The sequence below is a fragment of the Parus major genome, chromosome 4 (genome assembly GCF_001522545.3).
Source record: "Parus major isolate Abel chromosome 4, Parus_major1.1, whole genome shotgun sequence".
NCBI classification, from domain to species: Eukaryota; Metazoa; Chordata; class Aves; order Passeriformes; family Paridae; genus Parus; species Parus major.
The window spans coordinates 11622568-11635768 of NC_031771.1; the positions used below are offsets into that span (position 1 = coordinate 11622568).

At 37.3% G+C, this 13201-nt stretch overlaps 1 protein-coding gene across 3 annotated transcripts in view; it reads right to left on the reverse strand.

Annotated features, from left to right (window-relative positions):
• ARHGAP10 (Rho GTPase activating protein 10) overlaps positions 1–13201 on the reverse strand; it is a 138250-nt gene that overhangs the window by 73745 nt on the left and 51304 nt on the right. For 2 of the 3 annotated variants that reach the window (XR_001520941.2, XM_015624190.3), the window contains exons 4-7: positions 10700–10771; positions 7624–7725; positions 4576–4686; positions 2432–2536 (exon numbers count right to left, since the gene is read on the reverse strand). Coding sequence is in view for 2 of the 3 variants with exons in the window: in XM_015624190.3 (XP_015479676.1) it covers positions 2432–2536; positions 4576–4686; positions 7624–7725; positions 10700–10771 (390 nt within the window). In the remaining variant the exon portion in view is untranslated. The remainder of the gene's footprint in view (positions 1–2431; positions 2537–4575; positions 4687–7623; positions 7726–10699; positions 10772–13201) is intronic. The other variant, XM_033513966.1, reaches the window with a different exon arrangement.

Here is a 13201-nt window from a genome sequence, read left to right on the forward strand (position 1 = left end):
GTAGAGGACTTTCTGTTGTAATTGAGAAAAAAAAGTGTCAGGAAGCTGATCAACAATGTATGCAGATTGAGACTATATATATGCCAAATGTTTTGACCACACACAAGCAGAAACATGTAAAAACAACCCAAAAAAACTTAGAAGTCCAGTTGATTATTATTCCTGAATGTCACTTATTCCAAAGTCAGCAAGCAGCCAGAAGAGAAATATTTATCAGAATATTAGCAAAAATAATCAGAAAGTAACCATGCCACCCATATGACAGGACTACACAAAACAACAGACTAGCTCATACCTAACACAAGGAACTCTTTGGTTTGTTCTAAAAAACACTGGTAATTGCTCAATGAGCAAATAAAACCAAAACAATCATGGCAATGCCTGATTTTCTCTACTATATGCACCTGTCCAAGCTGCAAACACTGAAAAAAGCTTTAAACTCCAAGCTGGTACATGCATTTTGAAGAAAGCACATAGCTCCAGATGCATACTTATGTGCCTTTTTGCTTTCTGAGAGCTTGATTTTTCTGAAAGTGCAGCCTCACTATTGTCTTTTCCCCAGTACAAGCATACAAGATAGCCCAAATTTTGGAAGAATCAGTTTTCTAGAGCTTGGCCTAGAAAAGCTGGGTTGGGTCTTTTCCTTTCTTTCATTTGAGGGGAAGAGATGGGCAGTGAGAGGAAGGCAGGGTTTGTGGTAGGATGTGGAGAGGAAATCCATAGAATAATTCTCACAGTAAAGGCAACCTGAATGAAACTAAAGGCAACTACTACAGCTAATCTTAAATCACTGTCTATATCCAGCTAGGCTGTCTGTACTGGATCTTGTACCCTTCAATTTCTAACTCATCAATCCAGTGTTCTGCCAGCAGCTCAGCTGTACCACAGAGGCAAACCCCAGTTCATTTTTCCTTTGGGATGTCTTGTTGATCTTCAGCACAGAGGAGAATGTGTCATGTCCTCTCACAATCACTTCAAATACTTCCTTCTATTCTCATTTTACCTCGGATAGTTGTTGAGCTTTGTTCTGCCTTCTCTCTACAGCCTCTATCTATTCATAGAACTTGAGCTGCAAAGCTCAAGCTCTTTAGAATTTGGTGGGGGAAACTGTGATACCATTCAGTCAATTGAAAATGCAGCTGCTGAGATTAGCTTACTTTCTTACTGCTCATCACTTCTTCAGATCATTCCACTGGCTCTTTTCCATCTGTATTCTGAAACCCAGCTCTTCAAAACTGAGTATCAGACTTTCCCTCTCACATTTCATCTAGCATCATCTATGCTGATCCTCACTCTGTTAAACACACATAAGAAGCAAGTCTGTCCTGACATTTCCCCCACAAGCACTGACTTCTGCCACTGAAGTCTGCTTTTATGAAGTTACCATTAATCAGTTCCCCTTCTCAAACCAAACAGCAGCTCAAAAGTAAACCTGACACTTGAACATACAGGAAGAAAATTAAAAGAATGGTATCATGACACGTGAATCACGTCACTCTGCATTACAACAACTGTAATCCTCCCTTCCACCCTTCTGCCTCCCTGCTAGTTAAGCCATTTCTAAAAACAGACTGTCCTCTCCAAGAAGTAGTTTCTGTGTCTTAATTCCAGATGCCCTCAGAGGTCAACAAAACAAATGCACTATCAGGAATTACTTGTTTGCAGTAAGGTGTGTGGTTTGCTTCCTACCAAGAAGCCTCTGGCACACCCAAGTTCCTCTGAGCAAGCTTTATTCTTCATAAATCTCAAGTAAGCAAACAGACCATTTGACTAGTGACTCTGTCAATCCCACTGCTACAGAGTTCACCTTGTTTCCTGCTCTCCCAGTCCAGATCACACAGGGAGATTTGGGATGAGGGCACACTAAACTAGTGGTTTGCCTATCCTTGAAGGAAAACATCATTTTGTCAAATACACCATGGGTGTCAATATCAAATCTCCTTACACAGCTCTACACCCCAAACCAACAGGCATCTTCAGGTCTGCAAGGGCTGTGACAAGACAAACAAACTCCACACTGCTGTGACCACCTGTTTCTCTTCCCTTAGTAATGGATAATGTAGCCCTATAGGAAAATGACCCTCCGACATGGCCACCACATACTCAATTTCAAAGCACACCCAAAACACCGAGAACTTGCATTTCGTTGCCCATACTCCGAATTATCCAGTGTTGTATGCATTTTTACCAGACTTCATCCATTTTTAAATAATCCTTGCATTATTTCTGTCATAAAAAAAAAAAAAAATTACAAAGAACTCACTGGAATTAGTGATGATTTGTTCAGTGATGTGGTTGGTTATCCAGGAGATGGCACCATATCCCCAAAATTCACAGACAATGCACTCACATGGAACTAAGTGTTGGCAATACAGGTACTGCACATGCAGCAACTTCAGCAATTTTACTCACAAAAGTAGACTCGACTTACATTTTGTATATTTATCTGCAGGGTCGTTTTGTAATGATTGAAGTCTTTAGCAAGTTCATATCCCTGGTGATAGAAAGTGAATAAACCCTGAAAAAATGATAGCACCTACAACAGAAATAAAAGACTTGTTAGAACAAAAAACTCCACTTTCTTCAATACAATTGCTGTACATAGGCTTTTTTGGAAAGACAGACCACAAAATGATTATTTTAAAATAATTTTCCACTAATGCCTACATTATGTGAGTAATATTAAAATCCAAATGATGATCTATGCATACAGACATTTTGGATGGTCCTCTCTGGAATTTCACAACTCATCTCTACTTTCCATTTGATCATAGGGAATGTATATCCCGTGTTCCCAAACTTCCCTGTGTAACATTTTCCTGCAACTGCTCTGAAATATGTCTGGAACACATATTTGTACACAAGGAGATAATGATCATTCTGTCTTTTAGTCAGCATTTCCCTGGTCATTCCTCTCTCTGCTAATGACCACGTGGAGATGACTTTCACATCAGCCATCTGGTTTGCTGAAAGAAGGAAGCTTTCCCCATTGCTGCTTTTTGTGCACAGATCTGACCCTTCTGTCAGAGCCAGCAAGCGACCCACTTGGCATATGCTGACATTAGTATTTCAATTTAAAAGAACATGTTGTACTACACTGCAAGCAGCAATGAGGTGCAGTCCTGTCTAACTCTCCTATTCAGTTCAGGTTCCCGCAACAAAGCAAGTGAGACACAAAAGAACAGCTCTAAAGAGAACAGGACAATGCATTTAATAAACATCTCAACTCATATAGCAAACCATTTTCAAAAAAAACAAACTTTAAGCATTATTAAGGGAAAAGGAAATAATAATTTGGTACAAAATAATCTCAGGTTTGTAGTCGAGTGTAAACTTCAAGTACAAATTAAGCAACAAAAAGTTGAGCCCCATCCAGAAGGGGCTTTCAGATATGAAAAACACTGCAAGAATATAATTTGAAGATTAATTGCTCTGAGCAAACTTCAAATGGCCTGAAACACAATAACCAAAAGCAAAGCTATTTAGGATTAGAAAACTATTTTAGAAATAAGGATAAAAAACAAGGATAGGCAAACCACTAGTTTTGTGTGCCCTCATCCCAAATTAAAAAAAAAAAAGCAAAAACCCAACATATCTACACCAAAATACACACAACCATTATTTTCACAGTATTTTACCATTATTTAAATGGTAAAAGCATTTTAGCAATTTTTTTTCATAGAGGAATTTATCTACATTAAAATAGACAGTTCTTACTAACTGCATAATGACCAGCTATTTTGACTAGGGTCATTTGAAACTTTTCTTTCAGTATAACATTAAAGCAACTCTATCAGAATAAAAGGACAGACCTGGCCCAAAAGCACAGACTTCAGAGCATGAGAGAATGGAATTCGCTTCTACAACGCATCCTCCCCTTATTCTCAGTATTACACCTACTGTTCTCTTGTTGTTTGATAAATTTATATTTAAAATACCAAGCTAATGTACATTTTAGAAGATTTTAGAATAAGTTCTTCTCATAGATTTAAGAAAGTCTCATCAGTGTATGTGTGATTTTTCACCAAAATTCAGTTAAAGCCCTTTATTTCTGTACAGATTCAATTGCAAGTGAAAATAAACATATCAGGCTACCCAGTAAAAGCTTCTTATACAGCAGCACCCTCCTAATTGATTTATATCTGCAATTTTTTACTACAGGCCTCTAAGCCCAACCTTCAGAATTAAAATTTGATTCCTTGCATTAGTCAGCAATAACATTTCATTACTTAGAAAATCCAAGGCAAGAATCCTTACACCAAAATCTTCTTGAAGCCTCTATTCTATCTCACAATATGAATTGAGGTTTTTGCTGTACAACAAAAGGTTTCATACATTTTCTGAAAATCAGTATCAGTGGGTCCAAATCAGCCCTTCTTACTAAAGTAAGATGTGACATTCCTGGTTAAGTTTATCTGCATTAGGAATCTGTGCAGATGTAACAAGTTGCTCTAAATTCTGTGAAGTCATGCAATTGGTTGTGTTTTCCAGACAGCAGAGTGTGGCTTTTGTCCAAATGCATTCCTTCTCCATCCCTTATGACAGGTAGAATAGTTTGAGTTCACCGATACTTACAGGCTCCACACACTCAAATTTCTTCCGCTCCTGTATCTCCTGCAACTTGCACACGTACTCAAGGGACAGCTCATAGAAGTGCTTCCTGTTCTGCTCCACTTGGCTGTCAGCCTGCACACAGAGCACACCTCATGGAGTTTCACAGACATTTTGCAGACAGCTTCAGGATAACACACACACTTAAGTGGCAAGCAGATAAATTTTCAGCATATTTGAGGGATTTGTTACAGCATAGATCATTCATTTACTTTGAAACAGCAACAGCAATTCCCTTTCACTAGGTAACATATGTTGTTTTGAACCATGAGGCTAGATTGTTTAGAAAAATTCCAGAAACACCTCTTCAGGCTTCTTTTCTAGGGAATCCAACTTTTAACAGCACTGCAAAGGTGCCTTTGACCTTTGACAGAGAGCGGAACCTAAGAGCATCTTCCATTAAAAAAGGTGGAAATCATCTCTCCAATCAAATGAAGGAAGAAAATGTTATTTTTGAAAACCACAGTGCTGGTGCTGTAAGTTTTACCCTATGTTCCAAATAACTGCTGTAAATAGCCAGAATGCTGTTGTACCCATCCCACACCTGTACTCATTCTGACTGGCAAGAAATGCAAAAGAAAAATATTCACTCATTGGTACAACACTCCACAAGTTTCCCCAGAGCATCAAGCATCTAAAAATGCAGCCTTTCTACCTGCAGCTGATATTTAGCACTGCTTTGCAGAAATGCCAACACTACATTAATGCTGAACAGTTACATTTCAGCTGCCATCCATCTGCATATAAATATTTCACTTTCTAGCGTCTGCCTATTATTTTATGAAGTTATTATTTAAGGTACATGTGAGATTCGTTTAAATGAATCTTAAAATTTGGTAATAGAAACTGTTATTAAAATACATTAAATAAAAGGTTACTCTAAGTAACCAACACTTAGTCTTTGCCTACAAAGATAATACAAAATGCTTCTATACAGTGAATTACCAAAGGAAATGGAGAAGGGGTTAGGTGAAAGGACAAGACTTACTATCAGACTCTCTCTTAAATACTGAGACTACATCCTTCAGGCAGAGCAGTGACTGCTGTGCTTTAAGAGGATAAGCCAAATTAGCTTTAAGACAGTTTTGCCTTAAGACATGCTTGGCTTTACTGCTCTGTGCTGGACAACTCTCAGCAGTTAAAGGGGCATTACCACAAATGCCATTAAATAAATAAAGCCCTAATAAGTATTTCAGTAAGAAAATGGGTTTCAACAAGCCATGCCATTTTCATACATCCCATAAACTGTGGAATTGTTTTAGTTGTCAGCTAAGCTTCTAATCATATATACATGAAGGGTACCACAACACCCTAGAAAGACTCTGAAGCGGATCTTGGAGGCCATCTGGTTCACCACACAGTTCAGAATACATTATCACATCTCTCAGTTTTTTGAGGCACAAGCATCCCCATGCACCCAGCAAGTTGCTTTTTAGTTTGTGTACTGCCAAGGAAAGACAGAAATAAGACACACACTGCGCCTCAGTGAAATTAAGGGACTATCCTGCCACCAGGAGGGTCAAAAGTTGTGTTCATGTTAAGACACACTCCAGAACATGGCATGTTTTTCATCAAATTTTTGTCAAATTTATCCCTGTGCTATTTACTCCTGTCAGGAACTGACACAACTAGACATGGATAAAACTAAATTCTATACGTCATATTACAACTATATATGCATGTTCTCTAAGCTTGTGCAAGAAATTGTTTCCTATTTCCTCTGACAATATGCTGCAAGGGCCTTTTTTCTTTAAATTGCTTATACATTTATATTTCAAAACTGAACACACCAATGTGAGAGCCTGACTGAAGAATCTCAGAACTTTTGCTCATGAAACTTTGAAGGACACTTAAAACAAATCTGTTTGCTCATTCTAGATTTCACACATGCTCTAAAGCTTCAGGCTATATTTGATACAGCTTCAAAATGCCTCTTACAGGCATTATGTATTTTTCCATTGAGGTTAGGCCTCATTTCAGATTTGATATCAAGAACCATATTTCATCAAGCGATCATAATCAGCCCTTTATCATTTTCTCTGCGTCAAGTTCCTTGGCAGCTGATCAATTTGACAAAAGTACAGGTCCTGACATATGAGCCATGCCCAGTAACTTCACTGGGACAACTCAACTCCCCAAAAGACCCTTGTTTACATGTCTGAGGGTCTAAGTTGCAAAGGCAGCAGGGTGAAGTGACATTTTAGTGAAACTCAAGAGTAGAGAAGTTCCTGGCTAACTTCAGTAATAGTAACTGTTTTTAGGCAAAATGGCATAGAATATTTGGGATGGGGTAGAAAAATCAGAGACAGGAGTTATCCCTGAGGAAAACATTAAGTTTTTTTTTAGTCTAAGCATTAATAATTCTGACAATTACATTTATCTGGGAAAAAAAGTCCTTCTGGCTACAGCAAGTCTGTACAAGATTTCCCGGCAGTCTTCTCACGTATTACTTGCTGTTGCTCTAGAAATAAAACCTATTACAAATAAGTTGATGATGATAATAAACCCAGAGGGACAGAAGGAATGCCAGGCAAAACATATCAGTTATAAATTGTCAACAAACTTTTTTATAGCACTACTTAAAATCCCAAAACAAATCTTCAAAACGTGAGAAAAAGAAAAGGCACAAACCCACTTTATTTGGGAATATAAAAGTCTTGCTGTCCTCTGCATAAAGTGTTACCACAGGACATCCAGTCAATACTCACAACGCAATGCAAATTACATCAGTGGTAAAGCCTTGTAAGAAATGCAGAGTTTTTCACAGTATGTTTGCACTTCACTCTTCCCTCAATTATACATAAAAAATTACATGATGCTCAGTGCTTCATGCACATAAAACCCTTTACTCAGAAAATGGTTGAGGTACTAAGTTCAGCAAATACTGATTTTCTCACCAGATGAGAAAATTGGTTTGTTTTACCACTAAGAATGTTGTTTCTGCATTTGCACAAGTATAGTTACCTATTCCAAAGCCTTCAGCCTGCATAAAAAAAGTAGAGGCAACAATACCTCTTGTAATTGTAGCTCTTTCTTCTTAGCTGATAAAGTCAAATGTTTTTCTAACAAACTGTAGTTTTTCTCTGTCTCTTTATCAAACTTCTTCTTTTCCTCCTAGACACAGAAACAAAGTAACAACCATGTAAATATAAATGTACTATTTTTCTTTTAAATTTCTAGTTCATCTGAACAAAGAGAAAAAAATATCGTAGCTCAAATAAGCAGAGAAAAATATGCTCCATCTCATTTTAAAAGTTAATTTAAAGGCTAACTTGAAATCCCATCGCATCATTATGGTGTAGCTTATCACACAGATGTTTATATCTTTTAAGTTAAAAAAGAAAAAACCTGACCTCTTCTTGATTTATTGCATTTTTCATTACTTTCAGGCATCATCCACACCATCTTCTATTTGAATAAAAGGCATTACAAGGAAATAGCAGTTTCACTGAAAAAATAACTTTCTAAAATTGGCAAGGGAAAAGTTCCAACAGCTCAAAACCCAAAGCAAATACACCTCAATATTCCACAGGATTTCTTCATTTTAAAGCTATATGACAATCTCAGTGCTAAATTCCTATTTCTACCAGAGTTCTATTGTGCCCATGACAAAAACCCTGTAAAAATTAAAAATACCCATAAAACTTAATATCATAGTATCAAAAGAGAAACTCTCACAGACACGTATGAATATCATTTGTACAATGCAAATCTGTTTATGTGACCACCAAAAGCAATGTGTTGAAATAGGGACAGTCATTACATTTTTTTCAGAAATCCAGGTTTCTGAGTCTAATTTAGTAGAAGATATTGTAAAACAAATTAATTCCTCAATTCCAGTGTATTAAGGCAAAAATCAGAATTCATTAATTCAACCAACCAGTTCTGAAGCTATTTTCAGTATATCTAATTGCAGTTGAAAATAACCTGAAATAAATAAAATCAAGTATTTAACTACATATTTAAGAATGGCAGATTTAGTCATCAGAAAGATACTAATTCAATTAAAATATTTTTCATCATCTGTAGATTTGAAATCCCATTTAAATGTATTCTAACTAAACCCTTGGTTAAAGTCTACAGACAGTTGTTCTTTTTTTCTCCTCTTAACCTTTCATTTTGAATAATACTACATATACTATATTATAAGAGACATTTTTGTGCTCTGAACCTGAAGATGGAATTACACTAAAGAGGCTGTTTAAAATTGATTCTCAGCAAGGACTTCTACCAGAATTTCCTTTCTCCACTCTGAGACTCAGAATTTCCTTTAAAAAAGGGGTCTTTAAAAAATATTTGTTATCAACTGAGAATCATGAAGATATGTGTATAGTATCAGGGTAGTTAGAGACAACATATTAGTAATATGGGGAATTAAAAACAAAGTACTGTGCAGGGAAAGAGGTGAATCTTTGTGTTTATATTAGCAAAATTTCCACTGATGTGGTGAACATCTGAATGCTCCCAGGGAAAAAAAAATAAAAATAAAAAAAAAAAAAGAAAAGAAAAAAAGAGTTCTCAACTTCTTAGCAGGCAAAGCCAGAAACTTTACACACATAGCTTGGGATTAGTGCAGCAACACCTTTCACTAAGGGGTAATTCAATAAGTGTCTCAGCTTCCAGCTCTATGAAGCTAAACTTTCCTCCTCTTCTTTTTGTTCTTAATCTTAACTTAGGCCATGTCATCAGCAAAGGGAATTAAGATGCAGAAAAAACCTGAGGCAGCAGATCCAAAATTACGACTATTTTGTAATGGTAGAGCATAAATCTCTCCTAAAGCAAATACTACACAATGTTGCAGATGTATTTCACCACTAGATGCCATAGCTTGGTTTTCAAAGCTAAGCAGAGTTATATTCCCATGTCAGTGTTTTGATTACATTGAATGAATATTAAGAATATTCCAAGACCTAAATATTTTGGAGATTTTTTATTTAAACATTATACAATTATCTAAGACTTTTATTTAAAGGTCATTGAGAATTCTGTCAAAAAAAAAAAGTTTAGATCAGATATAAAAAAGCCACAACTCCACAGAAACAGTATGCAGGGACACAAGGAAAGAAACATCCTTCCAAAGTGGGAGATGTAGGCTGTGAGAATGTAATTTGTGTTGGAAGCATCAGGGAGAGAATTCTGAGTAGGAAGTGAGTGAAGATATAACTTAAAGCAGTAGGAGCTCTGACCCCAAAACCAGCAATATTCTTTAACAGCAAAAATACTGCTGAAATAATGCATTCATTACACACCTGCTTCTATGACACTCAGTTACATTCAGAACAAATTCTCTCTTTCCCTGGAAGACTGGCTATATTACAGACCAAGTTTTTTTTGTGTGTGTTGGCTGGGTCACCTAATACACATCTCTCAAGTCCATAAAATTAAACAAAGCTTACTGTACCATTGAACTGAAAGGATTTATGATCAACAGGGCATTTTCAGTTCATGAACACTGAAATCATATTCAGAACATATTAATCACTCCTGCCAAAGTCAAAATGTATAGTGCTCTCATAAGTGAAATACTGTCTTAGCTACTAAATACCACTGGTGATGAAGTCATGAAATTGTAAAATAAACCATATGCAGATATTTTGAAAATGTATTGAGTTTAGCCTCCTCATCCCTATTATTCCCATGCATACTGAGCCAACGAGTTATTTATTCAAAACAAAAAATTAAGTAAAGGCAATTCTCACTTGCAGGTAGCAAAAATGCAAATAAAAGCATATAGGTGAGTGAGCTCCTTTAGCTAGTAAATATTTTTCAGCCTCTGATTGTGCAACTTCAGGCAAATATGAAGCAGAACAGGATTACCCATTAGGAAAGGGGGGACAGGCTGTTAGCAGAATTCCTCCTATTCCAGACAGAGGAGAAAAGGGAGGTGGAGAGAAGGAAGGGAAAGGACACTTTCTTCTCTTCTTGAAACATTCTATGTGTTTCTGAAGCAAGTTCTCAAAGTAGAAACAAAAAAAGTGTGAACACATGAAATATAAACAATAATATGTTTCTGCCATCACATGTCATTATTACAATGCAATCCAAGTAGAGAAATTAAACAAACTTATAAAGGCAAGGAGGGACAAACCTTTACAGCTCCTAGTTGCTCTTTCCTAAATCTTTCCAAAGGTTTGATCAGGGTTTCAGTAACACTGAGTGCCTAAAGAAAAAAGAGCATGGGTTAGGTTTCTGTAGCCAGATTGATGAGTCACATCAGCATCAGCAATAAAAAGAAAAAAGCAAGCAAGCTCTGGGGTAAAATAACAGAAGCATGCGAGTTAGAACTTCTAACTCAAAAAAAAATCACATCTCTGAGTTCATTCAAGCTTACAAAATTTCTTAATTCAATCCACTATCAGGAAAATTAAATTAGAACAAATGCAAAAATTCCAGAAATTTCCAGGTTGAATGCAAAATTGCAACTGCTTCATTTGTGCCAGTCTTGCAGATCAGATTGAAGGCCTCAATGACTGAACACCAGAATGAGACAGAGAACAAATGAGTTTCATTAAGGGATGCAAAAAATTTCTGCAACAAGAAGCACTACAGACAACTGTGGAATAGACCAGGGAGGAGCATATAATAGTCTTTTAAGACAGTTAAAGCCATTAGGCATTCATACAAATCTCCAAATATTTACACACTTAAGTACATTAAGAAGACCTTAAGCTAGATTATAAAATCAAAGAGGTGCAAAGTCATTAAACAAGAGGTAGAGATGACTGGATGAGCATCCACCAGTGCACTTATGATATAAAGTCCCATGGCCATAGCAAAAAGAGAAAAGAAGGACACAACAGTCCATCAAAAGACAGAAAACTGCAGTTTATTAGATCTGCACAGCTACATGAAATTTCACTGAAGATAGTTCCATTTGGTGCAAACAAGACTTCAAATTTTAAAAATACTTGAAATTTCAGGAAAGGCTAGCACTTTTTGTACACAACAGCAGCACGGAAAAGATGGCAAGAGCATTGCATGTGTGGGGGAGCAGGTGGGATACTTTTGGTGTGTCCTAAGGCAGACCTACAGAATAAATCATGCCCAGGACTGGGCTTAGCACAGCCACTGGGCTGCGATGCCAAGAGTTCAGGCAGAGCTCTCTGGAATCCCCCTGACATACAACAGAAGCCTTTCCCTCTTTCCTCCCCTTTCCCCTCCCTTTAGAGGGAAAATCTTCAGATAAAACATCACAGGCTTAAACCGGCCTTCTGGAACACTTCTGAAAAGTTGTTATCATAAAACACACAAGGGATGTACTGGAGATCTGGCACAACACAAATCTGAACAGCACTGTCTGCTCCCACCCATCCCTGGAGCCATGAGGGATTACTGTGGGAGTCATCCTGCCAATTCAGTGTAACCAAAGCAACCCACATTTCTAAACGGCCAGCACAGCACACTAACCTGCAGCTAACTGGAAACCCAAAGAGCTGGCAAGTCTGGGCCAAGCCGTGTGCTGCACAGTCATCCGTCTAACAGCTACATCCTAACTTCAGAGCACATCTTCTCAGCACAAAACCTCCTTCTGCATCCGTTCCCTGATTCTGCCAAACGTTCGGTGCACCCTCGGTGGGAGCAACAGCAAAAGGAAGAACTCTCAAGTCAGAGTGGAGAGCATGGAAACCACACAGTCCTTTTATATTGGAAAACTTTAAATTGTTCCTCTGTTCTAACAAAGTCAAGGAGAAGCTCCTCGGAGGAAAACTCAGACAATGGCACAAGTTTGCATGAGGTAAAGCACCACATTTACTGGAATAGTTTCAAAGTATTTAAAGGTAACAACTGCACACTCACGTGGTTAGAGGGTTAAAAATAATTAACAAATGACAAGTTGCTCATTAGCTGTTTGAACTTTTACACAAAAAAGTGTTAGGTTAACACACACTGAATGTATGCTGAACACAAAGTCCAAATCAAAACCATAGCACCTTTATGTAACAAAGGAAAAATTTTAAACAAGGAAAATATATGCATAAAAGGCTGAGCTTCATAAAACAGCAGGGCTGACTGTAAATCACTTGTTCTGCTATTCCTGTGCAGTATTAACCATGGAAACCACTACAGGAATTTGTTTGAAGCAGAAAATAATCTTCAAATCAAAATGGGATGTTCTCTTCAGCGACTGCCAACAAAGAAGATTCCACTGCTGCCAGTGGGATGATAGGCCAGTAATTCTTTCATTAAAAGAAAAACAAGCTTCCCCTCCTTCCAAAAAAGACATTTCTCATTTTGCACAACTCTAAACTTTTGTTAACAGATGCATTCCCAGGTGCCTGCCATAAACGTACTTAGATTTGTCACCCCCTCTGCTTTCTGTGCCTGGGTTAAATAACAGGACTCTTGATTACTTCTGTGTGGAGTGAGATTTTGCAGATCTTTGGTCGTTCTCAAGGAGCTCCATACCCGGCCATATATTAAAATACAACACCAGTAAATTCAACAGTGACTCACTGTTGCTCTTCTAACTGACAAAGTTCATGATTAAAATACATCCAATACAAGATTAAATAGAGAGGCATTTCTGCTGGTTTCCAGTACAGAGAATCCTGTGCTTGTCATGAAAAGTTACAAAAAGATATATTATTAT